The sequence below is a fragment of the Chionomys nivalis genome, chromosome 5, assembly GCF_950005125.1.
Source record: "Chionomys nivalis chromosome 5, mChiNiv1.1, whole genome shotgun sequence".
NCBI classification, from domain to species: domain Eukaryota; kingdom Metazoa; phylum Chordata; class Mammalia; order Rodentia; family Cricetidae; genus Chionomys; species Chionomys nivalis.
Genome location: NC_080090.1, coordinates 34201040 through 34223939, shown reverse-complemented (window position 1 = coordinate 34223939; position 22900 = coordinate 34201040). Strand labels below are relative to the sequence as shown.

General features: G+C 38.8%; 1 protein-coding gene across 3 annotated transcripts in view; it reads left to right on the top strand.

Annotated features, from left to right (window-relative positions):
* Bmpr1a (bone morphogenetic protein receptor type 1A) overlaps positions 1-22900 on the top strand; it is a 110034-nt gene that overhangs the window by 75763 nt on the left and 11371 nt on the right. For all 3 annotated transcript variants that reach the window (XM_057769575.1, XM_057769576.1, XM_057769577.1), the window contains exons 4-9: positions 1165-1327; positions 3191-3293; positions 8801-8897; positions 9065-9164; positions 14642-14786; positions 19995-20187. In XM_057769575.1, coding sequence (XP_057625558.1) covers positions 1165-1327; positions 3191-3293; positions 8801-8897; positions 9065-9164; positions 14642-14786; positions 19995-20187 — 801 coding nt within the window. The remainder of the gene's footprint in view (positions 1-1164; positions 1328-3190; positions 3294-8800; positions 8898-9064; positions 9165-14641; positions 14787-19994; positions 20188-22900) is intronic.

Here is a 22900-nt window from a genome sequence, read left to right as displayed (position 1 = left end):
CAGATTCCTGAGTGTTGGCAACTCTGTACTCCTTAGTTCCATAGGGTTATGGGTCAGGTTTTCAGAGGAGACTTCAGATTCCAGACTTTGAGAATTCCAGACTCTGAATGCTCTTGATACTCAGATCAGAACGTACTCTGGCCTTGAAAACTAGTCCTCAGCAGCTAGTATTGTAGACCTCTAGCCTAAGGCATCCGATCCCCTGGCTCTTAACCCTTGGATACTTTCAGGAACTCTTCAGCTGCCTAGGATCCCTAACTTAGCTTTTCATGCTTTCTCACCAACTCAGTTTGTCTGTAGTACTTGAGAGTCTCTGGGGTCTGCCTCTATAGCCTGCCTCGGTGTGTCTGCAGTCCTTCAGAGTCTCTGGGGTCTGCCTGCCTCTGGCCACTGTGGAACTCTTAGCAACCTCCTAACTCTTAATTTTGATTTTGGTTCAAAACTTAGGAAGCTTTTTTGTTTTTATTTTTTTTTTAAGTCCTTTATGAATACCTACATGATAAAGGAGCCTGGAGCACTTGTGAGGAATGAGGGCTCCTGAAGCTGGGTTGTGACTTCAGCAGTAGCAGTGGTCCCAGTGGTACCTGCAGCTGCTATGGAGTTTCCTCAGAGGAATCCCTGGAGTGTTCAAAACAGCTGTTCTCTCATAGTGACAGCTCTGCTAGTTAGGAAAGAGGGCTGCTTATTTGACAGTTCCTCACTCAAGGCGACTAGGCACCAGGGAGAGGCCTACAGTTGTTAATCAAATTGCTAGTTGGCTGTTTCAAATAGTTTAGCTTATTTAAAGAAAAATTAAAACACTAAAGGGCCTTTTTAGTAGGGACCTGTCCTGGAATTAAAATTCTCAAAAGTGTTTATCAGTGCTTAGCTCTTAGCTAAGTACCTTTACGGAGAGGGTTCCTCTGCTCTGTCTCAGAACCACAGACCTTTTGTCCTTTGTGTGTCTTTCATTGGTATACAACTTGTAACTGGGCAGTCTCCTTACACCCTGTTGCATCTGGTAGTTCTGTATATAGTAGTTTATGAGTTGGTATTATCAAACTTATTTTAAGATGTATTGACTGCAGTTATTATGATAAGAAAACTCAGAAGCTTTTTTATTGAAGACTCTAATTCAACAACGTTTCAAGAATGATTATTTACAAATTTCATTTTTTAATACAGGGCAGAATCTAGACAGTATGCTCCATGGTACTGGTGTGAAATCAGATTTGGACCAGAAGAAGCCAGACAATGGAGTGACGTTAGCACCAGAGGATACCTTGCCTTTCTTAAAGTGCTATTGCTCAGGACACTGCCCAGATGATGCTATTAATAACACGTGCATGTAAGTATTTGGTTCCGCCCTTAAGAGTTAGATGAAAAGTATACTCGAACAAGTTTTTCCCCCCATTTGTATATGGTAACTTTATAAAGAAAAAGAAAATTCCTGTTTTAAATATAGAAATATTGTTATCTATCATTAAACAATTGATGATCATTAGTTGTATCATGATACAGCTAATTTATATGTTTTGATTTTTGAAACAGGGTCTCTTTACATAGATCTGGCCATCCTGAAACTCACTATGTAGACCAGGCTGGCCTTAAACTCACAGAGATCCACCTGCATCTACTTACTACCTTGTGCTGATATTAAAGGCATGTAGCACCATGTCTGCCTTATTTTTCTTTTCTTTCGTGACCATTTTAATCATGAACTTAATGTTGCTCATTGTAGAAAACGTTTTCTGTTTTGTAGATTACCAAAAAAAAAGTTTACCCAGTGTCTCCCAGTAATGCATAGGTGTACAGGAACGGTGTTGTGACAGTTTTGTTATTTCTCTGTGGACTTTTAGTCCACATCTGTTTTATATGACTTTTCATTTCCTACTTAGTTTTATGTTAACCATTCAATGTTAACCATTCAATCCACTTGTGGATGGTTGTGTAACTTGAGTTCATATTTTTTAAACACACACACACACACACACACACACACACACACACACACACACACACACATTATGTATTCATAATATGTGTAGATGTACGTAAAGAGATCAGAGTACAATTTGCAGAAGTCTCTTCTCTCTTTTTCTATGTGGGTTCCAAGAAAGGATCTCAGATTGTCAGTCTTAGACAGCAGGCACTTTTACCTGCTCAGGCATCCTCTGGCCCATAGTCTATATATCTTGGGGCCCATTGAAGAATTGACTTTCTGAATCACACCCCCTCCCCTGTGAGAAAACAAAAAATAAAGTGTAATTCAGTTTTATCAGTCAATTAATTGTCTTTTTGTTGTAGCAGTAATAATGAAGGCCAAGTTTTGTAGTTCACTAACATTCTGTGCTCTTTGTATAGACTAGACAATGCCTAGAACTTGGTCTGTGAAATTATATTATTTTCCTTTCTACATTTGCTAAGGAAAAAACTCAAGGACACTGTCATTAAACTGGTAGAACGTCATGAAACTAAAATATATGTAAATTTTTTTAAATGAAGCTATTGAGACCGTCTCTGTTTTCCTGCCACATTCACTACAACGTACCTTTTAGAATCTCAGTCGTCTGTTTTTCCTAAGACGTCACTGTGTTATTGGGGGCTGCCGAATGTTGCACAGACGAGCTTGTTTTCATCTGTCACCATGTATATGTGACTAGCAGAACAGTTTATAACAGCATACACACAGAGCATTTATTTAGTAGAACTCCCTACTTGACATAGAGTTCTCATTGCCCCTTTAATCCTTAGTTAAAGCACACTACCCTTGATTTAGCTTATTTCTAAATTGATTTTGCTAATAAATCATATAACATGCAGTTTAAATGCAAAAAAACCAAGGTACTGAAGGACATATTCAATTCACATATGTTCAGTTCTTTTGTGAGTCTTTTAAATTTTTTTATATTTATTTGGTTTGTATGTGTGTATGTGTATTATACACATGTGCACATGCTGGCTTGCCAGAATTAGTTATTTCCTCTACCATGTGGATGCTGGAGATCAAACTCAGTCTTCAGGCTTGGTGACAGTGCCCTTAACTACTTAGCTATCTCTCTGGCATTCTTTATTAAAGTCTCTCTATTTAGTTCAGGGTGACCTGAAATGCAAGATCCACCTGCTTTAGCCTGAATGTATTCTGGATATGTACCAACCATGCCCTGTTCTTTCTAATATGGAATTGTATTTTTTTTTTTCTCTATTGTAGAACTAATGGGCATTGCTTTGCCATTATAGAAGAAGATGATCAGGGAGAAACCACATTAGCTTCTGGGTGTATGAAGTATGAAGGCTCTGATTTTCAGTGCAAGGTGAGATCTAACTGTCACCGTGAAATAAAGAAGGATACAACTTGCTGTACAGCATGGAGTCTTCTAGCAGGAGTGGACTGCTCGTCATACTACTGCATGCTCACAAAACAGATTTGCTGAAGAAAGCCTGGCTTGTTAAATAATAGGATTTTACTAATTGAAGTACTGGATTGCTTTACTTTAAGAAAGTTTTAATGCAAAAAATGATAGTCACATTTATTTCTGGAGTGTAAGGTTTACTGAGAAGATTTTAAGATAATGGATAGTAACCCCCCCCCCCAAGACAACAATATTGAATTCTCGTTGTAATATGTGGTGATTTGAATAAGATGTCTTCCATAGTCTCAGGCATTTGAATACTTGATTCCCAGTTGTCTGTACTGTTCGGGAGAACATAGGGCATGTGACTTTGTTGGATGAAGTGTGTCACTGAAGGCAGGCTTTAAAAGTATAAAACCTCATCTGTGAGTTTGAGGCCAACCTGGTCTACAGAGTAATTTCTAGGACAGCTAGGATTACACAGAGGAACCCTGTCTTAAAAAACAAGAGTATAAAACTTCACATTCTGCTAGTTCTCTCTGCTTTCTTCTTGCCATTTGAGATGTGGGCGCTTAGTTTCTGCTTCTGCTGCCATGCCTTTCCTCTACCATCATATACTCTTAATTCTCTAGATTCGCTAACCAAAATGAACTCAGTGCTCTGTGAGTTTTTTGGTCATGGTTTGATCACAGAAGTAGAAGAGAATAAATACAAGGTTTCTGTGCAGCTGTTTGAAAGAGCAGCAGCAGAGAGGATTCCTTCAGATTTTTCTAATTGTATATGTGAATTTTTAAAGAGATCCTGCCAGTATTTTTCAAAAACAGCCTGTATAGAACAGAATATAATGTCAACTCTGTCTACAAATTAATTCTGTTCAGAACCGGTTGGGTTCATAGAAAAGTTCAGTGATAAGTTTATACTTGAAGTCATTGGGCACGTGACTGAGTTTCATCCCCCATCTCTGGTTGCACAAAAAGACCTGACCCCTCAAAATCACAGCCTTTTAGCATGCAGGCAGAATTGTTTCCATACTACTTCCTCCACACATCTTCTCATCCTTTAAAAAAATAGCTCATAGTATAAACCGCCCCTTATTTAGTTAGTTCTATTATTCACTAACCCTCCTTTTTCTGAATGCAGCCACATGTGCTTTGGCAATTGTGCTGTATTCACAAGACATTGAACTTTTGCCAACTAAACCCTTATGTCTTTGACTCACTCTGCTTCCATGCCACACCTCCTCCACTCTTCCTAGTAATGTTGATCCTTTGATACAAGTGGATGGGGATGGAATAGTTTTGTTGCTTTTCTTGTATTTGTATTTGTTCAGATTTGAACCGGGTGGTGGTGGCACACACCTTTAATCCCAGCACTCAAGAGGCAGAGGCAGGTGGATCTCTGAGAGTTCGAGGCCAGCCAGATCTACAACAGAGTGAATTTTTAGGGTAGCCAGGGCTGTTACACAGAGAAACCCTGTCTTGAAAAAGAACAACAACAAAGAACAACCAAAAAAGGAAACATTTATTCATTTATATATTTAAAAGTATGATAATTAGGGGCTGGAGAGATGGCTCAGTGGTTAAGAGCACAGGCTGCTCATCCAGAGATCCTGAGTTCAATTCCCAGCACCCACATGGTGGCTCACTGTTACAGGGAGTGGGGCCCTTGTTCCAGCCGCCTGGCTAGCTTACACCTGAAATAATCACTCTGACTCTGCTTTCTTTTATTGATTAAAAAAGAAACTGCTTTGGGCCTGGTGATAGGGCAGAACTTAGGTAGGCAGGGAGACAGAACTGAATTCTGGGAGGAAGAAAGCAAAGTCAGAGTGAGAGAGCCTCCATGGAGACACCAAGTCAGACATGCTAAATCTTTTCCGGTAAGCCACGACCTCATGGTGAACACAGATTAATAGAAATGGGTTAAATCAAAATGTGACGGTTAGCCAATAGGAGGCTAGAGATAATGGCCAAACAGTGTTTTAATTGATACAGTTTCTGTGAAAAAAGAGGGGGAAGTGGTGTGGGACAATTATCTATTCTGTCAATTATGTTTTAAATAAATGCTGATTGGTCAGTAGCCAGGCAGGAAATATAGGCGGGACAACCAGACAGGAAGTAGAGGTGGGTAAAAGAGAACAAGAGAATTCTGGGAAGGAGGAAGGAAACCCATTCCTTCCCAGTTCTGTCCAGATAGCCCAGAAGCAAGATGTGACCTGCCTGCCAAAAAAGGTACTGAGCCATGCTGCTAACATAAATAAGAATAATGGGCTAATATAAGTTATAAAAGCTAATACTAAGCCTAAGCTAATGGGCCAATCAATTTATAACGTATGGAGACCTCTGTGTGATTTTCTTTGGGGCTTACCTGCTGTGGGAACTGGGCAGGACAGAATCCCCAACAAGCAGGTCCACATGTTACAGCTCACAACCATCTGTAATGAGATCTGGTGCCCTCTTCTGGCCTGTGGGCATAAATGGAGACAGAACACTGTATGCATAATAAAGAAATAAATCTTTTAAAATAAAAGTATGATAATTATCTGGCATGGTGATACCCACCCTTAATTCCAGCAATTTGGCAGATACAGGCAGATCTCTGAGTCTGAGGCCTTTCAGGGTTACATAGCGAGACCCTGTCTCAGGAAAGAAAATAAAGAAGATAATCGGTATCAAGTTGCTATGTTTATTTTCTACTTAATAGACCAAAGAGTAATGTAATAGGTCTGATTTAGAATATATTAATACCTTCTTGGCTGTGCTTAAATTTGTGGTAAAAGCTGTTAGTTGTCATTCTAAAATAGTATATTATTTTAAAAAAATTATTTAAGCAGAGTTTGGTGGCACATGCCATTGATTCTAGGACTTAAGAGACAAGATCTCTGAGTTTGAAGCCAGCCTGTTCTACATTGTGGGTTCCAGGCAGGCAGCTGTCTCTTGTCTGTCTGTCTGTCTGTCTGTCTGTCTGTCTGTCTGTCTGTCTATCTATCTATCTATCTATCTATCTATCTATCTATCTATCTATCTATCTATCTATCTAATCTGTCTGTGTCTGTCTGTCTGTCTGTCTCTCTCTCTCTCATTATACCATGCTGCCTTCTCTCTTCCCCAATCTTTCAAGTTCTGCCTGTCTCTTCAGTGTCATACTTAGAAGGGTCTTCATCTTCCTCCTTCTCCCTGGTTAGAAGGTGTGAACCACATGGCTGTCAGCGTGGCTTTGGAGCATTAGTCACCCTTGCCTGGTGCACTCTGCTCTTATTCTTGTAGTCACCCTTGGTGGGAAGACGGAGGCAAAGGAGGAATTAAAGATTGGGCTCCTGCTTCCGTCCTGTGCTACTACTGGGCAATAATCCCTGGTTTAGAGACCTCTTACCCATGATTGCTGAGGATGACCTTTCTTTGCTTCCTTTCAGTTTGCCTTCTGCTAGCTGATCTTACAGCCTTCTGAGACTGACTGCTTGGCACTTAATTTATTCATCTTCAGTTGTACATTCCTTTCTTTATGCTCATTTTCTCTAGACATGGGATTATTTCAGTGTTTGTAGTATAAACCCTATCATACCTCTTTTCTCTTTATGGATAATTTCAAATGAAAAACTGTCTTAAAAATAAAAAAGTCAGTTAAAATGTAGAATTTATTCATTTGGAAATTTCTAAATGTTACTGACTGTCTTCCCAGATGGGATTTCAAGACATAGACTCTTGGTCACCTCATTTTGCGGGGGGGAGGGGAGGAGGTAGAGGCAGGGTCTCTCTGTGTAGCTTTGGAGATTGTCCTGGAACTTGCTTTTGTAGCCCAGGTTGGCCTCGAACTCAATGAGATCCATCTGCCTCTGCCTCCCGAGTGCTGGGATTAAAGGCATGCGCCGTTACTACCTAGCCTTGGTCACCTTTTTAAATAACACCTGATTATGCTGAGGCATTTCCTTTTTGGCCAGCTGATATTTCTGCTTACTTTCTTGCTACCTTCATAATCATGAACAGGAAAGATGAACTTAACTCCAATTAAATTTTTTGGATTGTACTTCATTCTTTTATCTTCAGGAATACTCATAGTTTTCTTGTTTTAGAATAGTGAACTTTTTATGTCTGAATTTGAAAGGCAGATTTCTAGATAATGTAACCTGTCTAGTTTAAAGATTTGGGGGATTATCTGTGAAACATGTTAGTAATCAATTCATATTTTGGCTCAGAATGGTATTACACCCAGGTATCACTTAAATATCAACATGTAATCCCTAATATCTGCTTCCATGACTAAAGTCTTTGTGCTTGTTTTCTTAAGTTTTACAATATACTTTCTATCGGACTTGTGGGCCATAATCACCTCCTTTAATAGGTACCCCCACTCCAACTTGATTTAGAATACCTCTACTTTGTAGTCTGATCTTAATCTCACCCAAATCTTAATACTACTGTGATTGTATTTTTCCAACAGGCTTATGATTCTAATAAAATACTGTGTTTTCTGTAACAGGAGGGAGCGGGCCTGCTTTTGTTCCTGGCTGCCCAGCTAGCTTACACCTGAAATAATCACACACAAACTGTATTCATTCAAATACTGCCTGGCCCATTATCTCTAGCCTCTTATTGGCTAACTCTCACATATTAGTTTAACCCATCTCCATTAATGTGTATCGGCACTCCACTTGACTGTGGCTTACTGGCAAGACTCTAACCAGCGTCCATCTCAGGCAGGAGAACCATGGTGTCTGCCATACTGCCCTTCCCAGCATTCAGTTCAGTCTACTCCACCTAAGTTCTGCCCTATCAAAAGGCTAAGACAGTTTCTTTATTTAACCAGTGAAAGCAACACATAGACAGAAGAACATCCTACACCAGTTTTCTAGCAGATAATTACTTTTTAAAGCTAAAAGCAGCTAGCTGAATAATTTAAACATACCAACATTTAACATTAAAAATCATTAAAATTCTTTTGTTCCTCTATAATTTATAATCTAGTGTCTTTATCTACCCATATAATCTTAAGGAAAATTATTTCACAATCTTATTTTCACAAAAAAAAAATAAATTTTCAGTAATATTTTTGTTGTTGTTTTTGGAGACAGGGTTTCTCTGTATAACAGCCCTAACTATCCTAGAACTCACAGAGAACTGCCTGCCTCCTGCCTTCCACCCTCTGAGTTTCCTCAAGTTCTGTTAGCCATCATGCCCTGCTAATTTGGGGGGATGGGGGTTGAGACAGGGTTTTTTTGTAGCTTTTGGAGCCTTTCCTAAAACTCACTCTGTAGATCAGACTGGCCTTGAACTCAGATATCTGCCTGTCTCTGCCTCCTGAGTGCTGGGATTAAAGGCATGTGCCATCACTGCCCAGCCCTGCTAATATTTTTTAACTTAGGGTTGGTGAGTTTTTTTCTGACTGAATTATAAATTACATTTACCAATACTAAAGATGTCTATGTTCAATTTAATATATCAAGTGCTTTAATTTTACCATTACTTTTCTTAAAGGATTCACCAAAAGCCCAGCTACGCAGGACAATAGAATGTTGTCGGACCAATTTATGCAACCAATATTTGCAGCCTACACTGCCTCCTGTGGTTATAGGTAGGTCAGCCCAGAAGAGTTCAGGCATGATTCTCTGTAACTTCTTTTCTTTGTCTTTAACAATAACTAAGCTACTTAGAGCTCAGTCCTCTCAGTGATTCTCTCCTTCTTTGTAAGATGCAGCAGAAAGATGCTATACTTGTTTCATTGTTGACTTCCATCCTCAGGTCCATTTTTTGATGGCAGCATTCGATGGCTGGTTGTGCTCATTTCCATGGCTGTCTGTATAATCGCAATGATCATCTTCTCCAGCTGCTTTTGTTACAAGTAAGAAGATACTTATTTTTATGTAAAACATAAAATGGTTAGTTATTCTATATTAGCAATCTTTTTTGTGTTTAAACTAACAAGTTAAAAAACACTGTTGTGTGCAATTCAGAAATCATTAATTTGTATTCTCTGATAACAGCTTTTCAACTGTTACCACTTCCTTAGAAGGAAAGATGAATTTAACTCAACTAATTTTTTTTTTTGGATGTTACTTAATCCATTTATGTTCAGGAATACTCAGGCATTCTTGTTCATACAATAGTGAGCTTTGTTATGTCTGAATTTTAAAAGCAGATTTCTAGATAATGTAACCTGTCTCATTTGAAAATTTGGGGGATTATCTGTGAAACAGGTTAGTAATCCCATAAATAAATTTGTATATAAGGAATTTAACAATATGATGAAGTTGTCAATTTTAAGAACCTGGAGAAAGGGGCCTGGGGTGTGACTCAGTGGTAAAGTACATACCTAACATACAGGAGGGCTTGGGTTCTATCTGAAGCACTGAGGTATACATTTTTTAAAAAGAAAGAAAGAAAAAGAAAAGATAAATTTAGTAACTAGATTTGTACTGGGTTGATATATAGAAAAAATGTAGTTAGGTCTTTTCCCTACACTATAAATTTGAACCAAATTAAATTAGAACTATATCTTCATATGCATAGTTTGGAAAACCTTTCTGAGTCTACCTGAGCTTAGAAGCAACCAATGAAGTAAACACAGTATAAAAAGTAGTGTCAGCTCCATAAAAGTGGAGGTTTTTAGAAAAAAAAAAAAAGATGGAACAAATGAAAAATACTGACAGCTAATACTTAGTGCAGGTGATTGTTTTACACATATAAAAAGAGCTTCTATATAAACTAAAAGGCATAATTCAGTGAAGAAATAGATACAGTTTTAAAAAGAAATATGCATGGTTTTCTGAAGGGTTTTTTTGTTTGTTTGTTTTTTAAGACAGTCTCATGATGTTACCCTGGCTAGCTTTGAATTTGCTATGTAGACCAAGTTGATTTAGAACTCATGGAGATCCTTTGCCTCTCAAGCATCAGAATTAAAACTGTACACCTCCATTCTCAGCTGTATGACTCTTTTGAAAAAGAAAATAATAAGAATATTCCTAGCTCGGTAGGTGACACTCAGCTTTAATCCCAGCATGTGGGAGGCAGAGGCAGTTGGATCCCTGAGTTGCAGACCAGCCTGGTCTACAAAGTGAGTTCCAGTACAGCCGGGTCTGTTATACACAGAAACCCTGGTGTTGGGGGGGAGCAAAAAAAAAGAAATATGATAAATATACAATGAAAATTATAAAATGTGAGGTATTTTTTATCTACCATGCGGGTAGATGAAATGAAATAAGACTATGCGTGCATGTGTGTGTGTATGCCAGGGTAGATGTCAGTTAACTTCTCCCAGTCACCCGCCTCTGTAGTTCTTCAGATAGAATTATTACACTGGCTCCTCACATTTCACAGCTATTTATTTCTTTAGATATAAATAGCAGATTGAGCCTATCAGCCTGGACTGCATAGTTCCAGACCAGTTTGTGCTACAGAATGAGATCCTGTTTCAAAACAAACAAAAACTTATTCTGTAACAAGCAAAAAACCAGTTTATCGAATATGGGGATATGGTGAACATATGAATACCAATTTAATGGCTTTGACTTGTCAGATTAAAGATTAAAAATCTTATAATCCAGACAAGATACTTAGGGAAATTTGTGCAACCTGGGAGAAAAGACCTAAAGATACTAATTAGAGTTAAATAAAATGGCCCAGGCAGATTCAACGCATACTAGTGAGCCCTGCAGATCTCTCAGAGTGAACACTGAGTCCCAAGAAACAGGAAACAAAGGATTAAGCATTAAGATTGCCTGTGTTTCTGCCTGAAGAATATTTGACTTTATGACACAGAGAATGTAGGTATTCTTTGATGAGAAAATATAGGTGAGCATCTGGGGCGATGCCATCAGCTATATTCATGGGGCAGGTTACCAGAGAAGTAGAAAACTGTAGTTGGAATTTTCTTTAGACCACCAACCAGCTCTCAGATAAAGACACAGAGACTTAGTATTAATTATGAATGCTCAGCCTCAGCTTAGACTTACTACTAGTTCTTTTAATTTACCGTGTTTCTACTCATGTATGTTTTGCCTTGTGGGTTTTTACTTTTTTTCATTATGTGTGTCCTACTCTCCTGCTTCCTTTGTGTCTGTCTTTCTGATCCCTGGGGTCTTTTCTTTTTCATTTCTGGAACCTAAATTCTTCCTCCCACTTAATTCTCCCTGCCTGGAAGTTCACCTATATCTCCTCACTCACTATTGGCTGGTCAGCTTTTTATTAGACTGATCAGGTGCGTTACACTGTTGTTAGAGGCTGTTCATTTATTTCCTGGCTGCCCAGACTCCTGAAATATTCACACAGAAACTGTATTGTTTAAATCACTACTTGGCCAATCACTTAAGCATATTTCTAGCTTGCTCTTATGTCCTAAACTAACCCATCTCCATTAATCTGTGCATCACCACGAGGTCATGGCCTACTGGCAAAGTTTTGGCGGACTCCAGCGGAAATGTCTGCACCTGGCAGCTACATGGCTTCTCTTGACTCCACCTTCTTTCTCCCAGCATTCAGTTTAGTTCCCCCCCCAGCTCTACTCTGCCCTATCACAGACCAAAGCAGTTTTCTTATTTATTAACCAATAAAAGCAACACATATACAGAAGGACTCCCACATCATTAGACAGGCAAGATAAAACAGCAACACATCTTTGCATGGTTAAACAAATTTTCCACAACAGAAAGCTTCACAGGAAGACTTGAGTTCTGCAGATAACCCCAATCAGTATTCAGCATATTCATACAAAATACTACCCAAGGCTGGGAAGAACATCCGAAATGGCTGGAGGAAATAGTGTCACAGAAAGCTGGGAATGGTCTCTGTTAACCACCATCTTTGAGACTAGGAAACCATTGGTCTTGTTTAAAAATCATAGGCCTTGCTTTAGGCACAGAGAACAATTAATTAGTTCTGGAGTAAATGTGGTTCTAGTCCCACCTTTAAAACAAGACCGAACTGGACATGGTGGGACACAGTCTTTAGTTCCAGCACTCAGGAGGCAGAAGTAGATGGACCTCTGAGTTTGAGGCCAACCAGTCTACATACGGAGGGCCTGTATTTAAAAACAAAAACAAAACAAAACCCTGAAGATTCATGCTGTTTTCAGTTTTGTTCTGGGAAAAATAACACAATAATATTTGTAAGAATACATCCATTGCTGGGCGGTGGTGGTGCAGGCCTTTAATCCCAGCACTTGGAAGACAGAGGCAGGCGGATCTCTGTGAGTTACAGGACAGTCAGAGCTGTTACAGAGAGAGACCCTGTCCCAGACCCCACCCCACCCCCCAAAAAGAATACATCTGTTATTCCCACTCTCAAGTGATAGAAGCAGAAGGATTAGGAGTTAAAGGTCATCCTCAACTCACAGGTTCAGCACCAGCCTGGATTACACAAACAAACAAAAACAGTATTTGACTTTTTTGTTGTGTTTTTGAGTTTTGTTTTGTTTTGTTTTTTTTTAAGACAAGACAGTGTAACAGCCCTGGCTGTCCTGGAACACACTTTGTAGATCAAGTGGTGTTACAGTAATGTAAGTAGAAACATGGGAGGACTTTTCAAAAAGATCCAAATGAAACTTGAGGGAATTAGATTCAAATACCTTGAATATCATTGTGAATGGGTAAGAAAATGACAAATTAGATTTTACTTAAGAGCTAAGTGGATATGGGAACATGAGAGTAGAAGCTGTTTGAAGCAATTTGTGTGTGTGCGTGTGTCTCCTGTTCAGTGCTGCGCACAGCTGTGCAGCTACAGGATAGCTGGCCCATGAGATTCCTGGAATCCCTCTGTCTCTGCTTCCCATCTCCATGTGTGGACACTGGAATTACATACAGATACGGCAACACCCAACTTTGTATGTGTTCTGAGGATTTGAACTTGTGTCTTTACACTTGCACGGCAAGTGCTCTCCACATTGTTTCCTCAGCTCTGAAAGAATTTTGTATGAGACATGGTCAAGTACAGTTATAATCAGAATCCTCAGTGGAGGGGACAGGACAGGAAGAAAAATGTTTAAGAAATAATGACCAGGGATTTTCCTCTCTCTTCTGTGTGTGTATGTGTGTTTTTGTTTGTTTTGGAGCCTGTCCTGAAACTTGCTCTGTAAACCTGACTGCCCTAGAACTCTTATTTGTAGACCAGGCTGGCCTCGAACTCATATAGATTTGCCTCCCTCTGCCTCCTGAGTGCTGGGATTAAAGGTGTGCAGCACCACTGCCTGGCTGGGATTTTTCAAGTTTAATTGAAAACCATAAAATTATTAATCTAAAAATTTTAGTAAGCTCGTAAAGATACCAAAAACATGAAGAGAAATACAAAGCACATTGCTCAAAATTGGTTATAAAAAGAAAAATTTTTAAAATTTTTTTAAAAAACAAATACTTTTATGTGTATGAGTGTTCTGCTTTCATGTATATCAGTACCCCACATGTGTGCAGTGTCCTTGGAGGTCAAAAAGGTTTTTAGCTACCAAGTGACTACTGGGATTTGAACTCAGGTCCTCTGAAAGAACAGCCCATGATCTTAACAGTAGCACCAAAGGAAAATGTCAGTGCAGCTGGAAAAGTGCAGATTATAGCTTTTACTGTCCTAGAGCTTACTATGTAGATCTGGCTGGCATTAAACTCATTGAGCTCAACCTGCCCATATCAACTCCAGTCTTGGTTTAAGGGCACATACAGTTTTAGCACAAAGATACAGTTATAGTTTTAAGAGTATATGTGTTTGTAGATATAAACAATTAGTAACTTTCTGTGCTGAATATCCTTTCATATTTTTTAAAGACACTGTTAAAATTTATAATTTAAATATTTTTTACAGCTATGATACCATGTTACATGCTGGGGGAAGGCAGTCATTTGGGGGTTTTGTTTATCTTTGGTTTTGGGGATAGAGTTTCACCATGTAGCTTAGGTTGCCTTTGAATTCAGGATCCTCTTGCCTTACTCTTTCTAGTGCTACCACATCTGGCCTTTTGGGGGTGGGGAAGGTATATGTGTTGATATTTTTTAAACAAGACCTCACTTCATGGTCCAAGCTTGGCTCTGTAGCCCAAGCTGCCTTCAACTCCCATTCCTTCTGCCTCTCAAGTGAAGGGTTAGAGATGTATGCCTCCACACTCTGTTGTGTGTGTGTTCTCGTGCTAATAGACTGTGACTATCTCTTCATGTTAGCATGACACACAGCATTCTACCTCTAACTCCCATTTCTAGTGAATTATAACAGAATTTTTTTTCCTGTGGTAAAGATTTATTAGGCTATGATTCTGCCTGAAGGAATGATGGCAGGTCTCAAGACTCAGAGTATCTGAGTGTTCCAATTTTAATGTTGATTGTTTCCAACTTTTTTTTTTAAAAGACATTACTGTAAGAGCATCTCAAGCAGAGGCCGTTACAACCGTGATTTGGAACAGGATGAAGCATTTATTCCAGTAGGAGAATCCTTGAAAGACCTGATTGACCAGTCACAAAGCTCTGGTAGTGGATCTGGACTACCTTTATTGGTAAGCTAAAAGCATTTTACAGATGTAAATGGTGTATGGATACAGATGTGACATCATGGGTAAGTGGACATCTTAGTGACCAACTAAAAGAAATGAGAGTTAAGTTTAGGCTAATTGGCTGAGGAGAGTATAACGTTTAGGTTTAAAAAAGGTTACAGATAATTCTGATGAATGGGTGGGCAGGCAGGCGGATGGACTGACGGACGGACAAATGGATGGATGGATGGATGGATGGATGGATGGATGGATGGATGCAGATAATCAGCTTCAGGGATGGAGAACAGCATTCTGCAACCCTCCTAATCACAACACTACATTTTTGGGTAGGTTTTTTTTAACTGTTTAATAGCATTAGTTGAAAGAAATACTTAATGACAATTTAAAAATATGTCTAAAGTAATCTGTGGTAGAATTACAAAGGTGAGAGTAGAGATAGCTGTATGCAGATAGTATGATTATGGGGAAAAACCCAACAATGGTACAAATAAACTTAATGCAACCAATACTTGTCAGTTTGCAGAATTCAAAATCATGATTTCAGTTTTACTGATTTTATATATCATGGCAACATGTCTAGAAACTGAAAGTTAAGAAATAGTTTCATTTGAAGTGATATCAAAAAGCATGAAATATGTTTGAAATAATCTTAGGCAAATATGTACATCACAAATTTTATATACTAGAGGTTATTAGTTATTGAAGTATTGAATTGATTGATATTCTTAAAAATTTTTGAAGTAGATTGTTTCTTTTTTGGTTTTTCAAAACAGGGTTTCTCTGTGTAACTTTAGACTCTGTCCTAGAATTCGCTCTGTAAACCAGGCTGGCTTCGAACTCACAGAAATCCACTTGTCTCTGTTTCCCAAGCAGAATTAAAGGCGTGCACCATCACTACCTGGCAAGTTTTCTACTTTTAAAAAGACATTGTAAGAGCTTCCCAAGTAGAAGTCATTACAACCCATGGTTTGGGATAGGATGAAGCATTTATTCCAGTCGGGATATCATTGAAATTAAATATAACCTGTTTGTTTTATTTTAATTAATTAATTTATTATGTATAGTGTTCTGCCTGCATATATGCCTGCAGGCCAGAAGAGGGCATCAAATCTCATTATGAATGGTTGTATGCCACCATGTGATTGCTGGGAATTGAACACCGGGTCCTCTGGAAGAGCAGCCAGTGCTCTTAACCTCTGATCCATGTCTCCAGCCCCTGTATAACCTGTTTATGAATTGAAGGCAGCACTACTAGGATGTCAGGTTGCCTCACATTGAAACTTTGTTTCCTTCCTTTTTTTTAAAAGGCATGTACCACCATCTCCCAGAGGCTATATTCGTTTGTGTGTGTGTGTGTTTTAAGATTTGTTATGAATTTTTAAGATTTGTTATGAATACAGTGTTCTGCCCACATGTATGCCTGCGCACCAGATCTCATAGATGGTGGTGAGCCACCATGTGGTTGCTGGGATTGAACTCAGGACTGTCGGAAGAGCAGCCAGTGCTCTTAACCTCTGAGCTGTCTCTCCAGCCCCATGTTGTTCATTTCAATCCAAACAGAAATCAGAGCAAATTTTTACAGAAATGGACGGGCAGATTTATAAAAATACAAAGAACTAGATGAGCTGAGTTGTTAGAAAAGAGTGCAGGACTAACTACATGGCTTCTCAGCTTACTTATAAAGCTGCACTAATTAGTACCGTGTACTCAATGGACAGAGCACAGCCTACAAAGGGATGCACTTGTACAAGAATTTATGTACACGGGATCTTTTACCTGCATATCTATTTGTGTACCTGTGTACTCAAATAGAAGAGGGTGTTCGATCCCCTGAAACTAGAGTTAAAGATTATTGTGGGCCACCCTTAAGTGCTGGGAATCGAACCTGGACACTTGAGAAGAGCAGCCAGTGCTCTTAACCTCTGAGCTATCCCTCTAGTCCAATCAGTTGATTTTATTGTTATATGTTGTTGTTGTTTTGGGGGGTTATCTATGAAGACCTGGCTCACCTTGGATTCATAGAGATCTGCATGCCTATGCCTATGCATGCGTAGGAGTGCTGGAATTGAAGGTGTGTACCTTCATACCCTGATTGATTGATTGATTTGTTTGTTTGTTGGGGTTTTTTGTTTTTGTTGTTTTGGTTTTGGTGGGGGGCGCTTTTTGAGATAGGGTTTCTCTGTGTAGTCCTGTCTGTCCTGGAACTCACGCTGCAGACCAGACTGACTTTGAACTCACAAAGATCCACCTGCCTCTGTCTCCTGAGTGCTGACTGGCTTCTGGCACAACCACCAGGGGTGCTCAATGATTTTTTTTTAAAAGATTTCATTATAAAAGGTTACATGAGGCCATTATTTGTTTAAAGTACTGAACTAATTCAGTGTTGAATTGGTTGTCTATTAAATAGCTGTTGCAGAGAATAAAACCTCAGGTATCCATTTGTTGCAAAGTGAATGTGTTCCAGTACCTCAGTTGGTATACAAAATTAAGTTGAAATGGAGGATAGATCTAAATGTAAAAGTTAAACTAGAAAAACCTCCAAAAGAATTTTTTAAAAAATCACTGTGAATTCAAGGACCGCCAGGGCTGCGTAGGGAAACCCTCTTCTAAAACCAAAGCCAGGAACAACAAAAAAGGATGAAAGTTAAAAGACGAGTCAGGTGCTAATAAAATACATTTGATAAGTACACGGACATTCAAAGAAATGTAAAAGCTCCATAATAAGACAGCCAAATGTTTGATGGACAAAAGATTTGAATAGATACTTCTCTAAGGTTAAGAAAACGGCAGATAAACAAGCACATCTGCATCATGAAGGGTGTGCAGGTCACATTCATCAGGGTACTGCTGTGCTAGAGATTAACTTGAAATTTCACAGATAGCAGATTAAATGCAAAATGATAAGGCATTTGAGAATAGTTGGGAGTTTACTAACAAGCATATACTTTACTTTTTATATTTATTTTTGTTTTTTTGAGACAGTTTTTCATGTAGCCCTGGCATGGAACTCAATGTGTAGATGAGGTTAGCCTCAAACTCAGAGATCCACTTGCATCTGTCTCCCGAGTGCTGGGGGTGTGTACAGTAAAACAGTTCTTCTGCTTTTCGCCTTAGAGATACAAAAAATTTGTTCACACAAAAGACCTGAAGGTGACTGTTCATAGTAAATATAGTTTAATAAATAATTAAATTAGAAATAACCTAAAAGCTTATCAAATTGGCAAATGGATAAACAAACTATGACACATTCATCAGTGTCGAGAAACAAATCACTAACATCAGAGATGGATTTCAAAGGTACTTTGTGTTTAGGGAAAAAAAACCAGCTGCAGAAAACTATATAATGTGTCTACTTATATGACTCAGAAAAGGCAGAAACAAAACAGGTAAGCAATGCCAGTAAGCAGGAAGGAATTAATTATGAAAAGAGGAATTGTTTTAGGCAATGGAAATATTCTTAAGTCTTAAATGAGGTTTTGGTAATTAGATGACTAGGCATTTATCAGAATTTGCTGCTCACCCCCCCCCTTTTGTTTGTTTTTGGTGGTTTTTCGAGACAGGGTTTTCCTGTGTAACAGTCCTAGCTGTCCTGAAACTAGTTCTTACTCGAACCCACAGGGATTCACCTGCCTCTGCATCCCAAGTACTGGGATTAAAGGCGTGTGCCGCTACCAACTAGCTGCTGCTCAATTTTCAAAATGTACATTTTATTTTATATATAAATTATATTTGAATAATTCTGACCTTAAAGTATTTCAGAAAGATTCTATACTAAGTGATTTATGATATAAACCAGTTCAGCTTTGCATAGATCCCGCCTCAGACACAATTCCATCGAGAAGAGCATGTTCTTATTCATTTAAAATTACTAGTAATCTGAAAATGAAAAAATAAAGTACATATGTACTTCACATATTATTCCCAATTACTATGAGCCAGGAATAGAATTCAAGCAGAGGTATATAAAAAAACAAAATTGTAATTCTGATCGATACAGCCAATAAATGAGTATGAGAGAGACAGAGAGACAAACAGCACTATACAGAAAATTGGACCTTCAGCAAGAGCCTGTGAAAGGAATAAATGAGTGAATTATGAAAAGTTAGAATGGAGCTTGAGAATTTGTTTGGAGGTTCCAGTGGGGGAGCAAAGCTACTTCTATACCCTTCACTGAAAACAATTTCTCTATCTTGGGAAGTTTTGAATGGGATCCACATGGAGTGTTGAAAGAGGAAGGAGATATCTGACTGGCTGTTCAGGCCAGCTGAATCAACCCTAGCAGTCAACAGGGTAATAGATGTCATAGCCAGATCACCCTCACATTCAAAGATTGTAAGAGCCAGAGATGGTGCATGACTCCAAGGAAACAGTGTCTTCCAGACACCACAGGACCAATCAATACACATATGAACTCAGAAACTGTGGTAACATGCACAGCTCCAAATAAGACAAAATCCCAGTGTTGAGAAGGGGAATTAGACACATAGCCCCACCTCTAACCTCTGGGAGGTATTTGAAGAGGGGAAAGAATGAGCAAAATACTCTATACTGGAAAAAAAATTGAATTAAAAAAAGAAAAGTTGGAATAAGGGAAGTGTAGGTAAATAGTGAAAGCTGGAGCTGGGTCAGATCATCTAGGATCTTAGAGATTGAGGTGAGGGGTTTTAATTTTTAGATTTTGTATAGTAGATCACCTTGAACTCAGTGACTGGAAACCAAAAATATTTATTTCTCATGACTGAATTTTTTGGGAAGTTTGATTCGAGACTTGCCCAGATACTGATAAGCTGTATAGCTTGTGCCTAGGATTGACAGTTGACACGGTGTTGCTTCTCTCTTTGGGAGGCAGGGTTCCCAGGAGCAGAAAGGAAAGGGCAAGCTGTGATACATAAGCCTCTGTGAAGTCTGCTGGTCACATACTTGCTATTCTGTTGCCTAAAGAAGTCACATAACCAAAACCAAAGTCTGTGGGGAAGGAGATTTCTCAAGGGGGACTGGGTGTGATTTCAGAATACATTGTTCATTGCTGCCTTTAAATACTATAGTTTAAACATTGAGGTTAGTATGTTTACATTGGAGTTATTTGGATATGCCAGTTTTTTTTAATGGCATGACATATCACAGCTTAATAGATTGTTAATAGATTAGTCAGTCTTAATAGATTCTTTGCATAAAGAGCTCAAAATGCTGTCCTTTTTCTTTCCTGTGTAGGTTCAGCGAACTATTGCCAAACAGATTCAGATGGTTCGCCAGGTTGGTAAAGGCCGATATGGAGAAGTGTGGATGGGTAAATGGCGTGGCGAGAAAGTGGCAGTCAAAGTGTTTTTTACCACTGAAGAAGCTAGTTGGTTTAGAGAAACGGAAATCTACCAGACGGTGTTAATGCGTCATGAAAATATACTTGGTGAGTTTCCTTCGCTTTAGTAAGTTTCTCATTGTGGCAGGGGTGTTTGGGTACAGGGGAGAGTCTGCCATGTGTATGTGGATTCAAATGTTTGTATAACTAAAGGAAACCCAGTAGAATTCTTAGTGAATCAGAACACTATCTTGAATGCCAAAAAAGCTTTTTATTACTCTAAACAGCATTGAGTTTCTAAAGGATAATTAAAACTGGTTTGTTGAATGTACATAATAATGGAAGCCAAGTTTTTCATAGAGAGCATCAGTGAATGCTTTTTCTAGGGTAACTTTAACTGCATCTGCCTTTAGCTTTTGTCAGCACAAGAACCCAGTGTGTGGCTTCACTGTATTTTCTGTGCCCAGTATATGTTCCTCTCACTACCTCATTTTATATAGTAGTGAAGTAATGTAGGTCTCTGATCAGGAAAGTGTATAAACAGATCTTGTTTTCCTGTGTTTTCTTTTCAGCTGCTATTTTACTGTCTCTTATTTTGTAAAGTGCTTTGCCCATTGCCAAGCGCTGACATTTATGTTCCTTTCCTATTAGTCGTGTAAAATGTTATCACAATCTGAGTGGCTTAAAACATCAGAAGTATGGCCAGGTGTGTTGGCCCAAACATTTAATCCCATGTTTAAATGGCAGATAGATTTCTTGAGTTCAAGGCCAGCCTGGTTTACAGTTTCAGGACAGCCAGTACTATACCGAGAAACCCTGTCTCTAAAATTACCCCTCAAAAAAGAAGAGAAAAAAAAATTCAAAAAAGAAAACACCAGAAGCAGTGTGAGGTGATAGCCCACTTGTGAAGAAGGGGTTGCCTAATAAGCAGAAACCTGAGTTCAGAAGCCACTTAAAGAGCTAAGTGTGTTATAGTCCAAGCTCGTAATCAGTGATGGTGAAGGATGGAGGTAGAGGAGACAGGTGGATCCCCGGAGCATTCTGACCCAGCGCTTGGGTCTAACTTCTGGGCCAAAAGGAAACAACATGTAAGGCAATTCCCTGACCTAAAGGCACTACACTCACATGTATACATGTATACACATGTGTACACACACACACAGAAAGAAAACAGCTGATTAGATTATCCCTTTTAATTTTAGGATCCAGAATTTTAAAAATCAAGCTGATGGCAGGGCCTTCCTCTCTGGGCTTTCTTCCTGACTGCTAGTCTTTAGTGTTCTTTGACTATTTGGTTGTTTTTCACTCTTTGGCTCATTGGGATCCCACCACCCAGCTCCTAAATAAATACATGGAGGCTTATTCTTATGAATGCCCGACCTTAGCTTTAGCTTTGCTTATTTCTAACCAGATTTATTTATTTATTTATCTTTTTAATTTTCTTTCCTTCCTTCATTCATTTCTTCATTCCTTTCTTCCTTTCTTGAACTCAGCCTCCTGAGTGCTGGGATTAAAGGTGTTTACCACTACACCCAGCATTAACCAGCTTTTCTTAAATTATCTCATCTATCTTTTGCCTCTGGACTTTTATCTTCCTCTATTCTGTATTCCTTTCTTCTTACTCCTTGGCTTGTTGTGTAGCTGAGTGGCTGCCCTGGATGTCCTCCTCTCTTTCTCTTTATTAGACTAATCAGGTGTTTCAGGCAGGCAAAGGAACACAGCTTCACAGAGTTAAACAAATGCAACATGAAAGAATGTTACACATCTTTGTATCATTAAACAAATGTTCCACAGCATAAACAAATGTAACACATTTTCAACTAATATTCCACAACAGACAACCTTCCTTTCTGTATTTCATGCTATCTTCTGTGTGTGCTGTGACCACATTTCCATCATACAGGACACTCATTAGCTAATTCGGACCATCTATATCTTGCATGGCTTCATGTAAATATAATTCCACCTATAAAGATTCTGTTTCCCTTGTAACTTAAAGTATCTGTTTTTCAACTTGAAACAGAAACTTTTATTTTGGGTGTTCAGGGGTGGGGTTTTGTTTTTGTTGTCTTTGTACAGTCTTAGTTTGTGCAGTCCTTCTCCCTGTCTCCTGAATACACTCCCAAGTAAAGAGCCATCTCACAAGAACATCCTGTAGGCTGTTGTGTAATACATGACTTCTTAGTCATTATTATCACTGTTTTGATTAATGTTAGGATTATCATAATTAGCTAGCTGTATGTCCTGCCACAGGCATATAATCTCAACACTCAAGAGACTGAGTTTGATCACAAGTTTAGATATAGCCTGGACTGCATAGCAAAACCCTGTCTTTAAAAATACTGTAAATATGGACTGGAGAGATGGCTCGGTGGCTAAGAGCACATAGTGTTCTTGCAAAGGACCTCAGTTCGATTCCCTGCACCCACATTAAGAAGCTTAAAATTGCCTGTCACTTCAGCTCTAGAGAATATGACACCCCCTGACTTTGTCCTCCACGAACACACATAATACATACATAAATTTAAGAATACTCTAAATTTGGTTTTTTGGGTTTTCGAGGCAGGGTTTCCCTGTGGAACCTGTTTTGGAACTCGCTCTGTAGATCAGGCTGGTCTCGAACTCACAGAGATGCACCTGCCTTTGCCTCCTGAATGCTAGGATTAAAGGTGTGTGCCACCACCGCCTGGCAAAAAATACTGTAAGTTTGTAAAAATGTAGTGACACTATAATATGTAGTGACATAGGAAATGGGGTTTTTGTTTGTTACACATTCAAAACATTTTGTGGGTCAAATTAGGAAAGTACTATCTGTACAAAA